Source organism: Hemiscyllium ocellatum, chromosome 12 (genome assembly GCF_020745735.1).
Source record: "Hemiscyllium ocellatum isolate sHemOce1 chromosome 12, sHemOce1.pat.X.cur, whole genome shotgun sequence".
Taxonomy (NCBI): Eukaryota; Metazoa; Chordata; class Chondrichthyes; order Orectolobiformes; family Hemiscylliidae; genus Hemiscyllium; species Hemiscyllium ocellatum.
The window spans coordinates 85,636,645-85,658,973 of record NC_083412.1 but is presented as its reverse complement, the minus strand read 5'-3'; the positions used below and the strand labels follow the sequence as shown (position 1 = coordinate 85,658,973).

At 41.6% G+C, this 22,329-nt stretch overlaps 1 protein-coding gene across 6 annotated transcripts in view; it reads left to right on the top strand.

Annotated features, from left to right (window-relative positions):
- LOC132821183 (interferon-induced GTP-binding protein Mx3-like) overlaps positions 1–21,616 on the top strand; it is a 46,485-nt gene extending 24,869 nt beyond the window's left edge. For all 6 annotated transcript variants that reach the window (XM_060833821.1, XM_060833819.1, XM_060833824.1 and 3 more), the window contains 7 exons: positions 5,517–5,595; positions 6,206–6,328; positions 11,600–11,744; positions 13,697–13,855; positions 16,293–16,369; positions 17,617–17,841; positions 20,105–21,616. In XM_060833821.1, coding sequence (XP_060689804.1) covers positions 5,517–5,595; positions 6,206–6,328; positions 11,600–11,744; positions 13,697–13,855; positions 16,293–16,369; positions 17,617–17,841; positions 20,105–20,329 — 1,033 coding nt within the window. In that variant the 3' untranslated portion in view covers positions 20,330–21,616. The remainder of the gene's footprint in view (positions 1–5,516; positions 5,596–6,205; positions 6,329–11,599; positions 11,745–13,696; positions 13,856–16,292; positions 16,370–17,616; positions 17,842–20,104) is intronic.
- Positions 21,617–22,329: the final 713 nt, after the last annotated feature.

The following is a 22,329-nucleotide window of genomic DNA, read 5'->3' as shown; positions in this document are numbered from 1 at the left end:
AACACACCTAACACTACGGGCAATTTAGTATGGACAATTCACCTAATCTGCACATCTTTGATGCACAGGGAGAATGTGCAAACTCCACACAGCTAGTTGCTCAAGGTGGGAATTGAACCTGGGTCCCTGGCGCTGTGAGGCAGCAGTGCTAACTACTGAGCCACCATTCTGCTCCACGTAGGTATATCCACATACTGAATCAGAAAATTATCTTGTACACACTTAACAAATTCCTCTCCATCTAAACTCTTAACACTATGGCAGTCCTATGTTTGGAAAGTTAAAATCCCCTACGATAATCACCTTATTATTCTTATAGATAGCTGAGATCTCCTTACAAAGTTGTTTCTCAATTTCCTTCTGACTTATTAGGGGCTCTATAATACAATCCCAATAAGGTGATCACCCTTTCTTATTTCTCAGTTCCAGCCAAATAACTTCCCTGGATGTATTTCCAGGAATATCCTCCCTTAGTACAGCTGTAATGCTATCCCTTATCAAAAATGCCACTCCCCCTCCTCTCTTGCCTCCCTTTCTATCCTTCCTGTAGCATTTGTATCCTGGAACATTAAGCTGTCAGTCCTGCCCATCCCTGAGCCATGTTTCTGTAATTGTATTGATATCCCAGTCCCATGTTCCTAACCATGCCCTGATTTTATCTGCCTTCCCTGTTAGGCTCCTTGCATTGAAATAAATGCAGTTTAATTTATTAGTCCTACCTTGCCCCTGCCTGCCCTGACTGTTTGACTCACTCCTTTTCCCAACTGTACCAGTCTCAGATTGATCTCTTTCCTCACTATCTCCCTGGGTCCCACACCCCCACCTTACTAGTTTAAATCCTCCCGAGCAGCTCTCGCAAATTCTCCTCTTGCCAGTATATTAGTCCCCTTCCAATTTAGGTGCAATCCGTCCTTCTTGTACAAAAGAGATTCCAATGATCCAAAAATGTGAATCTTTCCCCCATACACCAGCTGCTCAGCCATGCATTCATTGGCTCTATCCTCCTATTCCTGCCCTCACTAGCTCGTAGCACTGGGAGTAAGCCAGATGTTACTACTCTTGAGGGTCTCCTTTTTGAATTCCTACCTAACTCTCTGCAATCTCCCTTCAGAATCTCATCCTTTTCCCTTCCTATGTCATTGGTTCCAATGTGGACAATGACCTCCTGCTGGCCCCTCTCCCCTGTGAGAACATGTGGGATTGTATTATAGAGCCCCTAATAAGTCAGAAGGAAATTGAGAAACAACTTTGTAAGGAGATCTCAGCTATCTATAAGAATAATAAGGTGATTATGTCCCCTCTGAGACATCCTTGATCCTGGCACCAGGATTTTTCTGATTTTTCTCTGCTGGACACAGCAACATCTGTCTATAACTCGAACTACAGAATCCCCTAACACAATTGATCTCTTGGAACCCGACATACCCCTCATTGCTTTAGTCTCAATACCAGAAACTTGGCTGTTCGTGCTATGTTCCCCTGAGAATTATTCCCCCCCCCCTCTACATTTTTCAAAACAGCAAACTTGTTTGAAATGGGTATATCCGCAAAAGACTCCTGCACTAGCTGCCTAACTCTGTTACCTTTCCTGAAGTTAACTCATCTAAGTGACTGTATCGGAGACTTCCCCCCCCTTCCTATAACTGCCATCTATCACATACTGTTGCTGTTGCAAATTCCTCATTGCTTCTAACTGTCTCTCCAACTGATCCGTTTGATCTGATAAGACTCACAGCCAACAGCATTTACGGCAGATGTAATCTGCTGTAACCCTTAAACACTCTTTAAACTCCCACATCTGACAAGAAGCATGTATCACTCTATTAAAGGCCATTTTTGCTTCTTCACAATCTACAGACACAGAAAATAACACCATCTTATTCCTCTACAAACACTGTGCCAGGTTAAATGAATAGTTATGGCTTATATTTTAAGTTTAATCAAGACACATCTCTCCAAAAACATATAATCAAGAAAGAACCCACTCTACACACTACTGCAGATATTCTGTAGGACACACTAAAAACAACAATATACCTATCTGCTTCTGTGCTGTGAACTTCACCCAACATTTTCTCCAAGATTAGTTGTGATTTTCACTGTTTATTAATTGCCCCAAATGCACTCCAATGTCCAGCGGTACATGAATTTAAACAGCAAAGGCAGTACTGTGCAGGTACACTGTTGTATCAGTTTCTTTCTTTCTCTCTCTCTCTCTCCTGCAATGACCTCACCATGTGCTTCCTTTGTCTGTTCTTCTCCCTTTTAAAACTGCTGTTGTTTTGACTTTGTTTTCCCCAAAGTTCCAAAACAATGCAACAGCAAATAAAACAGTAATTGCTGCTCCTGGAATTTGAGGAAATCACCTTCAGCACCTAAAATGCCTCAAAAAAAAAAAGGAGCAGATGTTACAGCCAGAAATTTTTCCTGTCCTCCATCTTGGATTACCCAGGATCATTGTGTATTACATATTGGATTCAAACACACTGTGCTCATTTGCTAATGTGGTCACTTGCTTATCTTGTAACCTTGCCCCTGAATTCCTTGAATTCTGCTAAGGTTCTACCCTATTTACTCATATTGGTTAGCAATTAACAATGCCTCCGTGGTTTGGGTGGCGTGTCTTTCGTGATGCAGAGAGTCAATCACCTTAAAACATCTTATTTTATGGTTTTATATTATAAGTTTCTTTACTTTTGTACTAAGGTCCTTTTTTACCAAATTAGTCCGGGTGCTCTGGTTTCCTCCCACAGTCACAAAGATGTGCGGGTCAGGTGAATTGGCCAAGCTAAATTGCCCATAGTGTTAGGTAAGGGATAAATGTAGGGGTATGGGTGGGTTGCGCTTCGGCGGGTCGGAGTGGACTTGTTGGGCCGAAGGGCCTGTTTCCACACTGTAAGTCTAAAAAAAAAGCACTCTATATTTACTACTACTCTGCATTTCACTCATTCATTCAGAAAACTGTGGTCTCTCCACTCCCCAGTGTACTATGTCACCTGAAACTATGAAAAGATTATAATACTAATCCCCCTTCAGAACCATCTACTGGGACTTGAATAGCTTATGGGACATAAACCAGATTTTCTACGTCAGCATGTTCGATACATATTGAGTCGAGCCTCTGTTCCCTTTAAGCAAGTTACTATCAAAATGATGTTTCTGTGAAACTGAACGAATGAACAAACTGGGAATAGAGAGTGAAATCTCAAGACCCAGTTGCAATAATCACTTTATTACCCTCTCTGCTTTTATTAAGTGCACATATAATTTCTGATTTGGTTAAATCTCATAAGCCTGATATTCTTCCTATTTTTCTTGACCCTAATAGGACCCCTCATTCCCCTACTACAGTCCCCAATTCTACATTCTACATCCAAAACCTTCTTTCTGTTTCTACAATATCTCTCCCTTTAAGAAATCTATATGTTTCTTTGAGATTACCTCTCATTCTTCTACATCCCAGAGAGTACAGGTACAATATCCTCAAACTTTCCTCATAGGACGGTCTCAGCGACCCTGGAATCAGTTTGATGAAACTACATTGCACTCTCTGAATTGCAGGTATATCCTTCCTTTGGCAAGGGGACTACAATTGCACATAAACCCCCAGGTGCAGTCTAATCAGTAGTTTACTATACAATTGAAGAAAGACTTATTTGCTCCTGTACTTAATTCCTTTTGCAATAAAGGTTAACATTCTGAATTGCTGATTACGTTGTATGCCAGTTTTCAGTGACTTGAGGGTCAAGGATACCTAGGCCCCTTTGGATATACAGCAAGCTTTGTTTTAACCAGCACCTTAGTGAACCAGCACTCTCGATAAACCGGCAAAAGATACACACCTCAAACACCAGAGGTGTCTTGCATTATCACAATCTCTGCAATGTTGAGTAGTCAGCTGAGGGTGCGAACAAGAAGATTTTCTGCCAGTAAGTTGTATTTGAGGCAAAATTGCATTATTATTTAGGTGATTCATGTGGTAAATAAAGTATAACAATGATATGTACACCCCCTGCATTATGTTTCTACTACTTAGTGTATGTTTCTACATTGATTATATAGGCCCCTTGATCAATCATAATATTGATCGACCGCTGATGCCACAGGTGCTAGTTAATGACAAGTTTGCTGTAATACTTTCTGATCTCTCACCATTTAAGAAATGCTCTACTCCTTTGTTCTTTCCACAGATAAGAGAACAACCTCGCACATATTAATATTACATTCCATACGCAATGACCTTGCCCATTCACTAGCTTATCTGAATCACCTTGAAGTCCGCTTTGCATCCTTCTCACAATTTGCATGCCCACCAACTTTTGTGTCATTGGCAAGCTTTGAAGTTTCACAGTTGGTCCCCACATCCAAATCAGTGATATAGATTCTGAATAGCTGGGGTCTAAGTATTGATCCTTGTGGTAGTCCACTGATTAGACCCTGCTAACCTGTAAAAAGCAACCCTCTCATTCTTATTTCCTGCTTTCTGCCTGGTAACCACCCTTCAATCTATGCCAGTATTTTAACCGAATGCAAAGAACTTTACCTTTTTTTGGTTACCTCCTGTGTATAACTTAAGCAAAGTTCAGCTGAAAATTCAAATACACCACATACACTGGTTCCCCCATTATCGACTATGTTAGTTACATCCTCAAGAAACTCTTAGCGGATTTATCAAACATGATTTCTTTTCCAAACACCCATGTTGGTGATGTGCAATCAGACAGTTCCTTTTTAAATTTCCAGCAATCGCACCCTTTGTAATAGGTTCTAGTATTTTCCCGATTATTCATTTCAGAGTAACAGGTTGAGAGTTCCCTGTTTACTCCCTCCTTTTTTAAACAGTTGGGTTACATTTGCAACTTTGCCTGCCCAATAATGCAGTTGTATCGATGTATCAGTAATGGTCTAGCTCTCCTCTGGTGTTGTCATGTTAAATGTGGCTTCTGCCTCTTTGTGATTTCCAATGAGTCATATTTACAGTGACTCTGGACAAATAAACCTCTGCAACTGATCTCTGTGAGCCACAATGAATGGTCCTGGTGGAGTGCTCATTAATAACAGATGTTCAGCAGCTGAAGTACCATTGGGATGAGGCCGGTCTGGCCTAACTCCCAAAATTTGCACCTAGCTCCCAGTGCAAGAGCCTGCCTAGTAGCCTATCAAACATTTCGTGGATATTTCACTGGGCAACCAGAGGTCAGAAATTCCTCAACATGTAAAGATGAAAATTTTAACCTTTACATACTTCAGGAATTTCGGGGTTTATATTTTTAGCCATGATTTTAACTCTGCGATGAATGTGGAGCTGAGATGATGTAGTGTCAAACTGACTTAAGCCATGGTCCATTTTAAGTCCCAGTCCTCATAACACTCAATTATCATTTTGTTTGAGTAGCAGGTTTGGATTCCTAGTAGTCTAAGTTATTCTGAAACTCACTGAACTCCAGTTACCTTCCTCTCTTAAAAAAAAACTGTGATGTATTTATTTATTGTTGTTTTCCTTTCTTGTCATGAAGAACCCTTTTGGAAGAAAAGGTGGCAACGATTCAGTGTGTGGCTGCCAGACTGACCACAGAACTTGTCAATCAGATCCGGGTTAGTAATGATGTATACTTGTCTATTTTTATCAATGACACCATAGGCACCAGGTATCGTAAAGCAATCTGTGTTTTAAGCAGTAGTTGCACATAAAAATAATGGTGAGGGAAAAGCACAATAGTTTTTTACAGTTAGCTCAAACTAATTGCCTACTCCTGCATCAGAGATACTAACGAACAATGAGGTTCAGGAATTTGGCAACATTTCTTTCCTAGAAGGAAGAGAAATACAATTGCTGGCACAAAAATTGAAGTTGCTGGAAAAGCTCAGTAGGCCTGGCAGCATCTGTAGAGAGAAATCAGTGTTAACGTTTTGGGTCCAGTGACCCTTTCTCAGTTCTGAGACTGGACCCGAAACGTTAACTCTGATTTCTCTTCACAGCCGCTGCCAGACCAGTTAAACTTTTCCAGTAGCTTCTGTTTTTGTTTCTGATTTCTAGCATCCGCAGTTCTGTCATTTTTTTTGTACAATTGCTGGAGGTTCAATATCGTAAAAAGATGTGAAGTAAGAAGCAATTGTCACCGTGGAAGGGGTAGAGTTTCGGATGGTGATAAATATAGCTTTGTCTATCTAAGGTAACATGGTTTTGAATATTTTTCTCATTAAGAAAACCCTGCCAACCATCGAAAAAGAGGTTCGATGCAAAATTGCTGAAACGAGTCGGGAACTGGAATTGATGGGATCCGGTGTACCAGAGATGGATGAAGAGAGAGTCCCTTTCCTCATTGATGTAAGTGCACAAGAGATTTCTTTTTATTGAGACCTCAATCAAGGAAGAGCTTAGGCTTTTCCACAAGAGTGACATCTTTTGACATACATCAGTTTGACGAATGAGCAAATATTGATAACTGATGGCAAGATAGAGTTTGGTGAGCATTTTGCACTGAATTTTCAAAACTGATTCTGGATTATTGAGAACTATAGCTGACACTGTTTAGCATTAGGAAGGAGATGTCTGTAAGTCTATTGGAATTTTCCTTACTCTGGCATGAGGTTTGGCCAAAGTTGTTTAGCTGTAGCAGGATAATGCTCAATGTGATGGAAACACAGAGAATGCTGGAGAGCCTCGGCAGGTCTGGGAGAGAGAAAAACGTAGTTCTTGTTTTGAGTCTGGTTTTCAGAATTTAATGTGATAGAATGGCAGTATTCTGTTGGGTATTCAAAACAATCTTAACAGCAGCATAATGGCACTTCCTGACATTAGCTTATTATTTCCTGATCTCAATTGAATTCTCATCTAAAATTCTCAAATGCAGGAATTTTGAACTTGTTATTGCTGGGCAACAGTTATGTCTGAGCAATGTAACATTGCATGACAGCACTAGACTACAATTGTCCTTATAATTCCCTTGTCAGATCCACACACCGCACCCCCCAGCCCACATCCCACTTCCAGCACCTTCCTCTGCCACCGCAGGAAGTGCAACACATGCGCCAACACCTCCCTCCTCACCTCCGTCCAAGGCCCCAAAGGATCCTTCCGCATCCAACAGAAACGTACCCTTGCCTCCACCAATGTCATCTACTGTATCTGGTGCACCCGATGTGGTCTCCTCTACATTGGAGAAACAGGACGCCAACTTGTGGATTGTTTCGGAGAACATCCATCAACCAACCCCACCGCCCCTTGGCTGACCACTTCAACTCCCCCTCCCACTCCGCCAAAGACATGCAGGTCCTGGGCCACCTCCATCGCCAAATCTTTAACACCCAACACTGGAGGGAAGGACGTCTTATATTCTGCCTTGGGACACTGCAACCACAGAGGATCAACGTGGACTTCACCAGTTTCCTCATTTCCCCTCCCCTCACATTATCCCCGTCCCAAGCCTCCAACTTGGCACCACCCTCTCGACCTGTCCATTGCCTTTCCCAGCTATCCGTTCCACTCTCCTCTCCGAACTATCACGTTCTCCCCCACCTTCATCTACCTATCGCATTCACAGCTGCCTTCCCCCAGCCCACCCCCCTCCTATTTATCTCTCAGCTCCTCCCTATCCCCAGCCCACAAGCCTAATTCCTGATGAAGGGCTTACACCTGAAACGTCAACTCTCCTGACCTGCTGTGCTTTTCCAGCACTCTTGACTCTGATTTCCAGTATCTGCAGTCTTCACTTTCTCTCTGTCCTTATAATTACCCCTGCATACATTGAGAAAGTATTATTTTCACTTGATCCAGAAATCTTCATTTTACCAAGTACTACTACGGTTATAATCTCCAGGTAAAAACAATGACTGCAGATGCTGGAAACCAGATTCTGGATTAGTGGTGCTGGAAGACCACAGCAGTTCAGGCAGCATCCGAGGAGCAGTAAAATTGACGTTTCGGGCAAAAGCCCTTCATCAGGAGGTAATAATCTCCAGATTACTCCAGTGCTTTGTGCTATTGAAGTGTTAGAATAGGAAGATGACCGCATGGCTAAAGGGATGGTATAGGAAGGATGGTTTCAGATTTTTAGATCATTGAGACAGTTCCTGGGGTAGGAGGGATCTGTACAGGCTGGATGTGTTGCCCCTGAACAGGAATGTGTCCTAATTCCTTGCTGAAAGGCTTGCTCATGTTGTTAAGGAGGTCCAGCAGGGGGATGGGGCAGAACGTCAATGTAAAGTTGGCAGGAAGATCCAATCCGATGTAGAAGAAAAAATACTAGAATAGGCTGAGAATTCATGGGTGCATTAAGGCACATGGGAGAACCGGGAAACTAAATTATATCAAATTTAATGCAAGGAGCTTGATGGTAAGGCTGATGAATTTAAAGCATTGATCGGCGCATGGGAATATGATGTTGTTGCAGTCACTGAGACATGTTTATAGGAAAGACAGCACCAGCAGCTCAACATTCCAGGGTATAGAAGTTTCAAGATGATGTGAGGGTGGGGATGTAAGAGATTTGGGGCATTACATTATTGTTGAAGGAGACCATCACTGCAGTATTGAAGGAGGATATCTTAGGCTCTTCAAAAGAGGCCACCTGGGAAGAAATAAGAAATATAAATATATGCTCTAGAACCTCACTATCTCAATTGAAGTCCCCAGCTATATTATCTTTTTCTTTGTAAATACAGATGCAAAGTATGTATTCAAGATCACTTCAACTCCATTAGCTCCAACCACATGTTGCTCCTTTGGTCTCTACTGGGCCCCATCTTCCTCCCTGGCAATCCTCTTGGTCTTAATATACTTATAAAATGTCTTTGCTGGGATTATACTACATGCCTCCCAATAGTTAGGGGGAGATGGAGAAACAGATATGCAAACAAATCATAGAAAGGTGTGAGAGGAATAAATCTTCGAGTAAAAAGTGAGGTCTGGAGATCAGAGCTGAAAATGTGTTGCTGGTTAAAGCGCAGCAGGTGAGGCAGCATCCAAGGAACAGGAAATTCGACGTTTCGGTCCAAAGCCTTTCATCAGCCTTCCTGATGAAGGGCTTTGGCCCGAAACATCGAATTTCCTGTTCCTTGGATGCTGCCTCACCTGCTGCGCTTTAACCAGCAACACATTTTCAGCTGAGAGGAATAAAGTCAGAGTAACAACAAATTTCAACTGTGCTGGGATCACCTTAGTGCTAAAGGCTTAGACAGAATGGAAGTTTTAAAGCTCATTCAAGAAACCATTCTGTGCAAGTACTTGAACAGTCTTACTAGAGATGGGGCAATGATAGACCTAACCCGAGGGGCTGTAGTGTCATTGGGTGAGCATTTTGGGAATAGTGACCATACCTCTTAAGTTTCAAAGTCCTTATGGAAATTGATTCAAATAGTGCAGAAGTGAAGTGTCTAAATTGGGGAAAGACCAATTTCAATATCATGAGGCAGGATCCGGCAAATGCAGACTATGAGCAGCTCCTTACAGTAAGTCTCCGTTTGGAATGTGGGATCTTTGAAAAACACTTCCTGTGAAATAAGAGGCAAGGGCAGCAAGTCCAGAAAAACATGGAATATCGATTGTTTGATAAAGAAAAAGAAGGAAGCATATGTCAAATCTAGTGCATTTGAATACAGAACTCTTTCGAAGAGTACAGAGGAGGGGGGGATGCTTTAAAAATGAAATTAGAAGGGCAAGGCTGCCTTTCTAAGAGAGGCTGCGAAATATTTTTGGCAGAAGGGATTACAGAAAACCACAAGGCATTTTATAAGTAAGTTAAGGACAAGAGGATTACCAGGGAGAAAGATGGGGCCTATTAGACACCAAAAAGGCAACTAGGTGTGGTGCCAATGGATGTGCAGAGGTCTTAAAAAGTACTTTGCATCTGTCCTTTCCTTTATGAATATAATGTAGGGAGGGATTTCATTTGCAATGGTGAGGTTCTAGAGCATATCAAAATTACAAAGGAGGAGATAGTAGATTTGGGCATAAAGGTACATAAATGCCTGGGGCCTGATGATTTTTATCCCAGGCTGCTATGGGAAGAGATTGCTGGAGACCTGATGGAAATGTTTAATACTTTATTGACCCCAGGGGCAATACCAGATGACAGGAAGATAGCCAATGTGGTTCCTTTGTTGAAAAGTAGCAGCAGGGATAGGCCAGGTAGTTAGACCAGTTAGCTTGATGTCAGTGATAGGGAAATTGTTGGGAAGAATCCTGAGGGACAAGATCAAAACGTCACGAGGCAGCGATAGTCAGCACAGATTTATTTAGAGGGAGATTGTGCCTTGACTAATTTACTTGATATTTTTGGAAATATAAATATATTATGATCATGCAATATATGTAGTTTACATAGTTGTCAGTAAGTCTTTGACAAGCTGCCACATGGAAGGCTGGTCCAAAAGCTAAGAGCCCATGGGATCCAGGGCAAATTGGCAAACTGGATTCAAAATTTCCTTGCAAACAGGAAGCTAAGAGTAATGGCGGAGGGTTGTTTTTGTAATTGGAAACCTGTGACTATCTGCACCACAGGAATCAGTGCTGTGCATCTTGCTGTTTCTTATTTTCATTAATGACTTGAATGTAAATTTGTACGTTTGTAAATGATATGAAAATTGGTGGTATTGTTGACAGTAAGGAGGATGGTCTCAGCCTATTGTCTGATATTGATCAGCTGGCAAGTTGGGCAGAGCAATGGCAGTTGGAGTTTAATCCTGATAAATATGAAGTGGTGAATTTTTAGAGGCCGAATAAAGGGAGAATTTACACAATGAATGGTGGGTCTGCAGGGAGTACTGAGGAACAAAGGGACCTTGGTGTACAAGTCCATAGATCCCTGAAGGTGTCAGCATAGGCAGACAGGGTGAAAGTTACATGCAGGATACTTGCCTTCATTAGCCAGGGGATAGAATATAGGGGATATCCTATTGCAGCGGTGTAAAACCATTGCTTAGGCTATAGATGGAATTTTGTGTTGCTACATGAAGGAGAAGGATGTGATAGCACTAAAAAGGGTTCAGGGGAGGTTGTCCAGGATGAAACGTCTCAGTTATGAGGAGAGACTGGATAGGCTGGCTTTTCCTTGGGGTGGAAGAGGCTGAGGGGGGAATCTGATAATTTTGTATATCTCAATAAATGAGAAGCATCGATAGAGTAGATCGTGAGAATCTCTTCCTCATGGTAAACATGTCCAAGACCTGAGGGCACAAGTTTAAGATGAGCAGTAAGTGGTTTAGAGGGGATCAGAGGAAAAGGTTTCCTTTCACCCAGAGAATGCGGATGGTAGAAGTATGGAACATGCTGCCTGAGAGGTTGGTGGAGGCTGATACATTTGCAATATTTAAGAAGCATCTGGATAAGTAATTAAAATGCCTGAGCAGTAAGTGGTTTAGTCGGCTATGGATCAAATACAAGTAAATGGAGTTGGTGTAGTTTAGTGTTTTTGGTCAGCATAGACATGGTGGGCCAAAGGGCCTGTTTCTATGCTGCATTACCCTAAAGAGATGGCACATTTTTCTTCCTAATTAATTGTGAAGATGCTGAAGAGGAAGTGAAAAATGTTTTTATAGGTTTGATGCTCAGGTTATAGTTAAAGACGATCATAAACACTAATTTTTCAATGCACTGCAGAAAATTAGAGCTTATGGTGAAGACCTTTCCAACTTAACAATTGGAGAATATTCAAGGGAATATGAGGATAACATGAAAATATACACGGTGGTCCGAAAGAGTTTTGGGAAATGGCATGATCTCCTCGATGAAGATCAGACAGAATGTAAGTGACCAATCAACTTCCATTAACATTGTGATTGTCCAATAAATTTGATCAAGTCTATAAAAGCCTTTCTTGAAAGAATGTGATTCAGGAATTACTAAAATGTTCACAGCCAATGTTATATTATGACAAAACACCAGTCAATTTGTATTCTGTGAGTTCCCATAAATACATGAAGCACCAGGTGATCCGTTGGTAATGGATCATAAATGGTCAAGACATTGGAAGAATCCTTGCTGTTCTTCTGATGGTGCCGTGGGATACTTTCACGGCTGGCTGAGTCAGCTCACAGTTCCCCTGCTAAGAGTTGTATCTGACAGTGTAGCACTCCCTTAGCAGTGCACTGAAGAGTTAAGTCTAGATTTTGTTCCCAATTCCCAGGAGTTCAATTTGATTCCATGAACTTCTGAATCAGTGTATGATCATTAAGCCAAGTTTTATGCATTGTCCTGCCCCATCTCATCCATCATGAATGGTATTCAGACATCTTAATCATGGCCTCTTGAGCTCCCTCAATCATCATTTTTCTCTACATCTTAAAATCTTCCTGAATCTATTTGAGATACTTTGGAATTTTGGTTTTCTCTTAAAGGATTATATATATATATATATGTTCTTATGGGAATAGAAGCAACTAGACTGCTGATGAATGAAATATTAGGGTCACATTTCTTTGAATTCCACCCTCCCCCCTCCATGGGACACCCATTTTCTTTGGAGCAAAGGTAAGGTTGGATGAAATGGCAGTTAGGTAAATGTCAAGGCGAAAGTGAGGACTGCGGATGCTGGAGACTGGAATCAAGAGTGTGGTGCTGGAAAAGCACAGCAGGTCAGGCAGCATCCAAAGAGCAGGAGAGTCAATGTTTTGGGCAAAATATTCCTCCAGGAATGAGGCTTGTGGGTTAAGGGGGAAGTGAGATAATGGGAGAGGGGTGGGGCTGGGGGGAATGTAGCTGAGAATGCGATAGGCAGATGGAAGTAGGGGCAATGGTGATAGGTCAGAGGGGAGGGTGGAGCGGATTGGTGAGAAGGAAGATGAACAGGTTGGGCAGGTTATGAGGGCGGTGCCGAGTTGGAAGGTTGGATCTGGGATAAGGTGCGGGAAGGGGAAATGAGGAAACTGGTGAAAGCCACGTTGATGCCATGAGGTGGAAAATGAAGCGTTTTTCCTCCAGGTGTCGGGTGGTTAGGGAGTGGCGATGGAGGAGGCACAGTACCTGTATTTCCTTGGCGAAGTGAGAAGGGGAGTTGAAATGTTCAGCCACAGGGCAGTGGGGTTGGTTAATGCGAGTGTCTCGGAGATGTTCTCTGAAGCGCTGAGTGAGTAGGCATCCAGTCTCCTCAGTGTAGAGGAGATCGCATCTGGAGCAACAGATACGGTAAATTACACATGTGGAAGTGCAGGTGAAAATTTGATGGATGTGGAAGGCTTCTTTGGGGTCTTGGCAGAGATGCGGGGGAGTTGTGGGTGTTGGTTTTGCAATTCCTGCAGTGGCAGTAGAAGGTGTTGTGAGGGGAGGGTGGGTTGGTGGAGGTGCGTGGACCTGACGAGGGAGTCGTGGAGGGAATGGTCTTTATGGAAAGTGGATGGGGCGGAGAGGTAAATATATCTCTGGTGGGATCCATTTGTAGGTGGTGGAAATGGCAGAGGATGATGTGATGTATACGGAGGTTGCTGGTGTGGAAGGTGAAGACCAGGAGATTCTGTTCTTGTTGCGTTAGGAGGGGTGGGGTTTGAGGGCAGAGGTGCAGGATGTGGATGAAATGCATTGGAGGGCATCATCACCCACATGGGAGGGGAAATTGCGGTCTTTAAAGAATGAGTCAATGTCCCTGTTATATTAAAGAAAAATGTTCAGTTGCACTGGAGAGTAATAGTCCGCGAAACGCAAAAGTCTCACAGGATTTAACAAACAGGTCCAACGATAGCATTGTTTTACTTTTGTTTGCAGTCAAAGAAATAATGAGTGACCAAGTGTCAGAGTACACTGAGAGGTCCCGTGGGAGAGAATTGCCCGGATTTACCAATTACAGAATCTTTGAGTCGCTAGCCAAGAATCAGATCATGAAGTTGGAGCCTCCTTCTCTCACCATGCTGAAGGTGATAGCAGGTAATGTCGAGTCCATATGGCACTCAGCAAGAAAAATTCTGTGTGTTATAAAGAAGGATTTGTATTGGTATTGTGCAACTCTGAGTCCCCCAAAGCATTTCACAATCAAATGTACCTTGTTGAAGTGTAGTTATTGATATAATGTAGGACACAGGGCATTCAACAGCGAGATCCCACAAATAGTAATAATATTGTGGCCACATATGTTGTTACAATGTTAAGAGATGAACATTGACTAAGACACCAGGATTAACTCCTTGATTCCTCCTTAAAGAAGTCTACAGCAATTTTATAAAATAAAGAACTATGGATGCTGGAAATCCGATACTAAAATGGAAGTTTCTGGAGAAAGTCAGTAGGTCTGGCAGCAGAGAGAAAAACGAGTCAATGGTTTGAGTTCATTGATGCCCCAAGCTGTGATACATTTGCCTTACTATTCACGCACTTAGAATTCGGAAGGTCTGATTTTAGCTGAAGCTAATATAGATCAGATCCACTCTGAAGTCTGGGTTAGTTGATCAGGAGTATTATATTTGTACTGTTGTGGTCAGTCCCTGAAGATATTCAGACAAGACTTCCAATGTCCTTTTCAAAAAAAACATACACAAGCTTGTTGAATTTTTAAAAAATCTGCATAAATAGAAGGTCATTCATAAAAGATCAGAACATGGACGGCAAAGAGAACATTCAACCCTTTTCTCAGTAATATACCTTACAGACACTCCATCCCACTGAAGTATCTCTCCTACATTAACTCTTCAATTTCAAACATAACTGATCAGATTGCAAGCATTTCCTTTCAGTGAATCCCTATACATTCATCAGGTATGATTCTCTCTTGCGTCTCTGTCCCTGAGATATACAGACACTGGCTATTTCATTGGCTTTCCTCACTGAGCATTATAAAGAGCACTATCTACTTAAACTGCGAAAACAGTTGTCAGATTTCTTTCCAACTCTGAAAACCTGGGCTTGCACACGCTGAAAACTGCCGTATTGGTAGTATGAAACTATTTCTCAACTAAAACCTGATTTTGGTCCCCATCCTGACTTCTTTTGTATGTCAAAAACATTTAACATTGCAAACATTTCATCAGGTAAATCCCCCAGGTAAGTTAATGTAATCTGAACTCACATGCTTTCTTAGAAATTATGTTCAAACTTTACATACAAAACTGACTTTCTGACCTTCTGAGACCAATTACTCATCAGTGCAGTTAAATCCAAAAATATGAATGTCCAAATTATTACCGTACAGCTGCACAATTCTTTATCCGAAATGCTCGGGACCAGCTGGTTTTCGGAATTCAGAATTTTTCAAATTTCAGAATAAGTGACAGTTTGATGGGGAAGTTTTAAAAAATATCTTACCGGAGGAGCAGACTCACTAAATAAAATGGGCCTTGAGACAGAATTGAGGGTAGCCGGTGCTGGGCCACGCCCCCACATGTCACATCTGAGTGACAAACATCAAGTGGGTGTCGACTTGGGTTAACTGTTTGCGCAGGGCAGAAGTGGGTAATGCAGACGCGGGAGATTGGAGTCAAGATCAGAGTGGTGCTGGAAAAGTGCGGCAGGTCAAGCAGCATCTGAGGAGCAGGAAGATCAACGTTTCGGGTGAAAGCCCTTTATCAGGAAGGACCTTTGCCTGAGACGTTGACTTTCCTGCTCCTCGGGTGCTGCATGACCTGCTGTGCTTTTCCAGAACCACTCTAATCTTAACTGTTTGCATGCTAAGCAACCTCATTACTGAGAAAAAAACTTCACAAAGAAACCTGTGGATTTTGGAGCTTTTCAGACTTGGGGTTTTCAGATAAAGGGTTATCTACCTGTGTATTTATTCTAAAGCTTTATCGCACTATAAGATTGGACAAATCCTCTAGAATCTTACTTGATTGGATTTTGGGTAAAAGCAAGATTGTAGAATCATCCCTTGGTACATTACAGGAATAGGCTATTCAGCCCATTGAACATGCTGTCCCAATCAGTTGAATCATAGTCAAGCAGTACTATCTGATTTTGGACTTGTTGATGCTTTCTCACAGCTACCTTTTCCCCCTTCATCACTTGTAGAGTCATAGTCATTACAGCATGGAACAGACCTTTTGATCCAACCAGTCCATACTGACCATAATCCCAAGCTAAACTAGTCCCACTTGTCTGCGCTTGGCCCATTTTCTTCCAAACATTTCTTATCCATGTACCGATCTAAATGTCTTTTAAACATTGCAACTATACCCACATTCACCACTTCCTCTAGAAGTTCATTACACACATGAACTTTCTTTGTATATATTTTTAAAAATTGCCCCCATGTCTTTTATAAATCATTCTTGTTAGGATTGCATCACAACAGAACTTTTATAAATGAAGGCTGTTCAAAACACAACCAAAGAATTGTCTTCCTTCTCTAATTGGCCTCTTTTTGTCATTCCAGACCAGGTCCAGTCAGTATTTAACAATTTGGCCGTGCAGCATTTTGTAGGGTTGCCAAACCTAATGAGAAGTATCAAGGTGTGTAGACGACTAATTTCTTGGTTTCTGTACAAAGGATGGGGGAAGGGAGGGGGGAGCGGGGGTGTGGTGATATGTTTCTCTGACTGACGTGCAGTATGTAGTAGATGGATCTGATGGCACTAGTTAAGCTTAGATTCAGAGCATTACTGGAGAATCCACTGATTCCAGGTTCAATAATAGAGATCTGCAACCGCTGATTGGCTGGCAGCTCTCGGGGATTTGATCCAATGTGATCTTTGATGCTAACCAGTTAAGTCCTTGAGGACTTTCATGTTGAAAGTCTATCATAAAAACTAACACTGGGCACTCACTCAGTAAGAGTGATTCCCATTAGGTCGGGCAGATCCAATGTAGTGTTAAGTTCTGGCTGGGTTGTGGGAATAAATAGGCTAGTTCTCTCTGAGTTACTGCCACAGGCACAATGAGCCAAATGGTCTGTAAGATTCTGTAACTGCTTTGACTTTAGTTTGAAGATTTCCCAATGTTATCCATCTTGGTATAGTGATAATGATTGTTTCCCATCAGTTACTCATTGGAAAAGTCGAAAATATTAACCCAAAAGTGACATTGTTAACTACAGTGTTAATACCTTTATTAAAAGGTGCCAGTCTCTTTTAAATGGCACTAGGGATGGTTATTTCCATCATGAAGTTCTAAAATGACAGTACGAGTTTGCTCTCCTGCCCATCATGAGGATCCTGATGTAAATACAAGGTTCTTTTTAATATATTTTAATGATGCATTTGTTTTAGGTGACCATTAGGGATGGTTAATGGGCTCTCAAACCAATCAGGTGGGCTCCTGCTTATTGGGACAGGGTAGTGCAAAACTGGGCTCCATAGGACCTATTTGAAACCCAAGAAAAGGATATAACCCATGAGGAGAAGGTGAGGATTGCAGATGCTGGAGATCAGAGTCAAAGAGTGTGATGCTGGAAAAGCACAGTCGGTCAGGCAGCATCTGAGGAGCAGGAGAATCGACGTTTCAGGTGTTCCTGGTGAAGGTCTTATGCATGAAACGTCGATTCTCCTGTTCCTCGGATACTGCTAAGAAAAGGCTCCACATCTCCAATCCCCCATGTTCTTGCAACAACTGGCTTTTGGTGGGTTAGGCTGTCTCCAAATGGAATCAAATATTGCATTTAGAAAGATGGATAGATAGCAGTCTCCAGGAAAGGAAAAGACCATTGCACACCATCCGACCAGTTCCATACTGAGCAACATGTTGGCTTATCTCCCCTGCAGAGTAAGATTGATGAAATTCGTGAGATCCAGGAACAGGAAGCTGAGCGGATGCTGAAGACTCTATTCCAGATGGAGAAAATGGTCTACAGTCAGGACATCATTTATTCCAACAAGCTGAATCAAATCCAGACCGAATATGAGGTACCAGAGGAGGAGAACCAGCAGATAATTTCTATCAGCACCGACATCACTGCAATGTCCATTCATTTGGAAACCTATTACCTGGTGAGCTATGTTATTCTATCTTTAATGATAAACTGAGAGAGTCGTTGTAATTGATGTCATGGCTGATTGTTGCTTTGACTTCATGTTACACATGTGAAAGGCAGTTAAATGTATGTTAGAGATGAAACGCCACCTCTGTACAGAGGGGAAGGTGAAGTGGATAATGGCACTGGGGAGGGAGAGCAGCTCAAATTCAATAAGAAATATCCGTGTCTGTTGGTCAAAGAGCTTGGGTGGCTAAAGCACATGTATATTTTAATAGCAGACTCTTTTCATCCTATCATGAAGTTTTAAAAGAAATAATTCCTCATCCCCATCATTAACAGGAACCTCCTTATTTTTAAACTGGATCATAGTTCTCAATTTCAACTACAAGGCTTCTCAACATCCGGATGTCAGATCCTCACAAATTCTTGCGTGTTTCAAGAAGATCACTTCTCCTTCTTTGAAACTCCAATGATTATCAGCACAACCATCCTCCAGGAGTTAGCCTGGTGAGCTGCCTTCTCTGAACCAGTGCAAGTGGATCCTGTCTTAAGAAATCAAAACTATCCAAGAACTCTACGCCATTCTAACCAATTGTCCTGTGCAGTTGTAGCATGGACCACTTTAAAACACCAACCCATTTGCACTAAAGGCCATTGCTCCATTTGCTGTTCTCATTACTTGCTGTGTCTACATGCTAATGTTGTGATTCATGTGGAAGGATACCCAAACTACTCTGCTTTTCTGCATCCTGCAGTCTCTTTTCAATTGAAGTAATATTCTTTTCTCTACTCTTCCTGCCAATGTGGACAACCTGATTTTCCCACATTTTGCTTCATCTGATAAGTTTTTGCCCACTCACTCAAACTATCAAAAATCTTTTATGTTTTCTTTCAATCCTCAAAGCATGTTTCGGCCAACAGAAATGGTGTCCCTTCATCCATGAAATAATGAATTATTGAGAGCTCAACGCAGATCCCTGTAGTACCCCTCTAGTTATTATAGGTTGCCAACTTAAAAATTGTCCATTTATCCTCACTTTATTTCCTGTTAGCCATTTCTCTGTGCATTTTCTTAACTATTGTGGCACCCCAACATATTCCTATTGAAAAACCAATTACACTCCATCTACCTACTCCCCTTTATCCATCCTGGATGTTTCACATTCCAAGAATACTCGTAATTTACTCAGCCACCATTATATTATGTTTCAAAATGTTTATTGTAACAAATAATCTCAATATTGATAAAACATTACGTAGTGGAAAATTAATAGTGTCCAACATTAAAGCAGCGTGAAACCCCAAGAGACATTTACAAATTATATTCTTGGACACTTTCAATACATATGAAGCCTTGTAGTTGAAATTCCAAATTTCTCCCATTGTCCAACTTGTTTCTTCTTGTGATACACCGAGGCAATTTGTCTGGGACGTCCCTTCACTCAGACTCCAGAACACAGTCTAATGGACTTTCAGCAGCAAGACACCTTTGTGTATTTCCTTGGTCTTTAAACCTCGGTGAGTTCCAGTTCTTCAAACAGGAAATTCATTACCATCAACATTCTGCCTGACAATTAACAAACAGTCTCTCCTACTGCTTCACCCGGCAGCCATTGTTTTTAGTCTTCCCCTTCAGGTCTTTTTGTCTGATTCTGAGTGTCTATATCCAAAAACTAATGGTCAGTTGCCCTTTAGTTATTTCAAATTTTAACACTGGTTTCAACGTCAGCCTCTGAACCCATGTGTCTGTTGCTGGGTGGATTGATTTCCATCTGATTTCCCCTTGATATCCCCACACTGTTCAACACCAGCACCATTGAAGACTCTCATTTACCTCAAATTAAAAGGGTCAGTTTAAAATGTAACCACTTAGAAAGTCTGCAGTTCATAACAGTTTTATCCTCATCGGGAAAAGCATAACTTGAGGCCATTATTACAAGACAGTCGCCAAGAGATTCAAAAGCAATTCACGTGGAACGTGCACCAAAAGTAGTGAGAAAATTTGAACTTGTACTCACAGGGAGTGACTGAAGTTTGTAGTACAGCTATATTGAAGGGAAAGTTTGACAGGTATATTGGGAAGAAGGGAGTAGAGTGTTACAATGGTATATTTATATTAGAAAGGATGGGAGGAGAGCCAACTGGAGAATACTGGCACAGACTGGGTCAAAGTGCCCTTTTCTCTGTGCTACATAATCCAGTGTAAGCTTCCAGAACAAGGCCAGCAGAGCTCCGAGGGGAAAAGTGTTGATGGTGAATCTATTTCTGTGTTTCAGATTGCTTCAAACCGACTGGCGGACCTGGTCCCCATGGTCATTCGATTCTACCTCCTGCAGGAGTATGCAAACAAGCTGCAGCGTAACTTACTGCAGTTACTGCAGGGTCAGGAGCGGATGGAGGAGCTGCTGAGGGAAGAGGAAGATATCTTTGAGAAGCGCAGGTTTCTGAACAGTCGTTTGAAAAGGTTGAGAAAGGCCCGTCAGATCTTGACCATGTGTTGAAGCAAACCATCTGCCAATAGATTTAATGCATAGTCAATAAACTACAAATGGTTTGAGAATTGATGACCTCCAAATAGAAATCTTGGAGAAAATATGCCGATGAGAAAACATTTCTGTCTTTTGGCATTGTATTCCTCCATCTGTGAAATCAATGACCCATCTTGTCTGTTCTTCCCATTATATCATAGCGGATCTATGTCTTAACTCCATCTATTCACCTCCATCTATATCTCTATCCTTGCAAGATAAACATCTCATGTTATTGAGTTTAGAATGATCATAGAATCACAAAATTGTTACAGTGCAGAAGGAAGCTATTCGGCTCAGACAGTTGTACCATGGACAGAAACAGAAAGTGCTGAAGAAACTCCAGGTCTGGCAGCATCTGTGGAGTGAAAGCCAGAGTTAACTTTTTGACTCCAGTGACCCTTTATCTGAACTCTCAGCCTCCTATTTATTTTTGATTGATCTAGGAAGAAAGTTCTTGATTTCCTCTAATGTTTGAATGAAGAAGTGTATTTCTCCATGGCTCTAACAGAGTTACACCCCCCACTTGTTCTGGATTTGCCCAACAGAAGAAATTATTTCTTTCTTTCCATCTTGTCAATTTTATTTGATCATCTTAAACACCTCCATTAGATCACACGTAATTATTTACAGTGTAAGTGGCCGATGGGTAAGAACCGCAACCAGCCATAGTTCTTGAAGGGACAGGAAACCATAATTAACATGATCCCAAATTTCCCATAGACGTGAGCAGCACAGGCAACTAGAATAATCTCCCTAGTGTGAGATATTGATCCTGTTTAGTCAGCTTTATCCATTTCCCTTCTACAACACTTAACCCCTTCCAAGAGTTTGAGTTTTCAAGAAAAATCTTGTGGATATTTTTTGCTTCCTTCACTGTTACCAGTTCTGGTTCTGACCTTTTGTTTTTGGTGAATTTTATTTTATTCTTGGTAAAGGTTTTCCAAGAGGTTGCTCGGTAAAAATAGATGGTCTAACGTGAGTGTTTTATGTTACTTGTTTTCATGCACTGGAGCACAGTTTCTCAATCACGATGTGAGATGTGCTGTTCTTCTATTGTGTATTAGAATGATGTTTTTTTTTCTCAAAGTGTAATGGTTTATTGAGAGATCTAGCTGGCATCTTAGGTGAGACTCTGATTCCAGCATAAACTGACTGGACGGGAACTTCACACCGGTGACAATCAAGACTTTCTGCCAGGTTGGTGGTTTAGTGCTATAATGAATCTCTGACTTGTTCAATAAAGAGACAATTTAAGTAGTGTCTACTTTTTTTCTATTTCTTATTTGTTAAATCATTAGGACTTTCACTCCTTTCCTATGTGTCTGATCTCAAACTGGAAACAAATCTTTATTCACCAACAGTACTCCCTCTGGACCATCACTGCATTTGTCAACCTGAGAAAATAAAGACTTGTATTTTTATCACTTCATGACCTCAGGACACTCCGAATTGTTTTATAGCCAAAACAGTACTTTTTATAGTAGCAGACGTAGACCATTTGGCCCATCGAGTCTGTTCTGCCTTTCAATAAGATCATGTCTGATCTGATAATCCTCAACTTGCTTTCCTAGCTTTTTCCATAATCCTGATTCCCTGATTGATTTAAAAACTCTAGACAAAAGTGAGGACTGCTAATGCTGGAGATCAGAGTCGAGAGTATGGTGCTGGAAAAGCACAGCAGATCGGGCAGCAGCCGAGGAGCTGGAGAATCGACATTGTGACCATAAGCTCTTCATCAGGAACATATCTAAAACCCTATCAGGAACCTATTTATAAATCTATCTCAGCCTTCAGTACAGTTAATGAACCAGCCTCAGTAGCCCTGTATGGGGAAAAAAAACTCCAAGGATTCACAGCCTTCTTTTGAAAAGTAGGCACATTTACTGGGCAAGTAGAAAGTGAGGACTGTAGATGCTGGAGATCAGAGTCAAAGAATGTGGTGCTAGAAAAGCACAGCTGGTCAGGCAGCA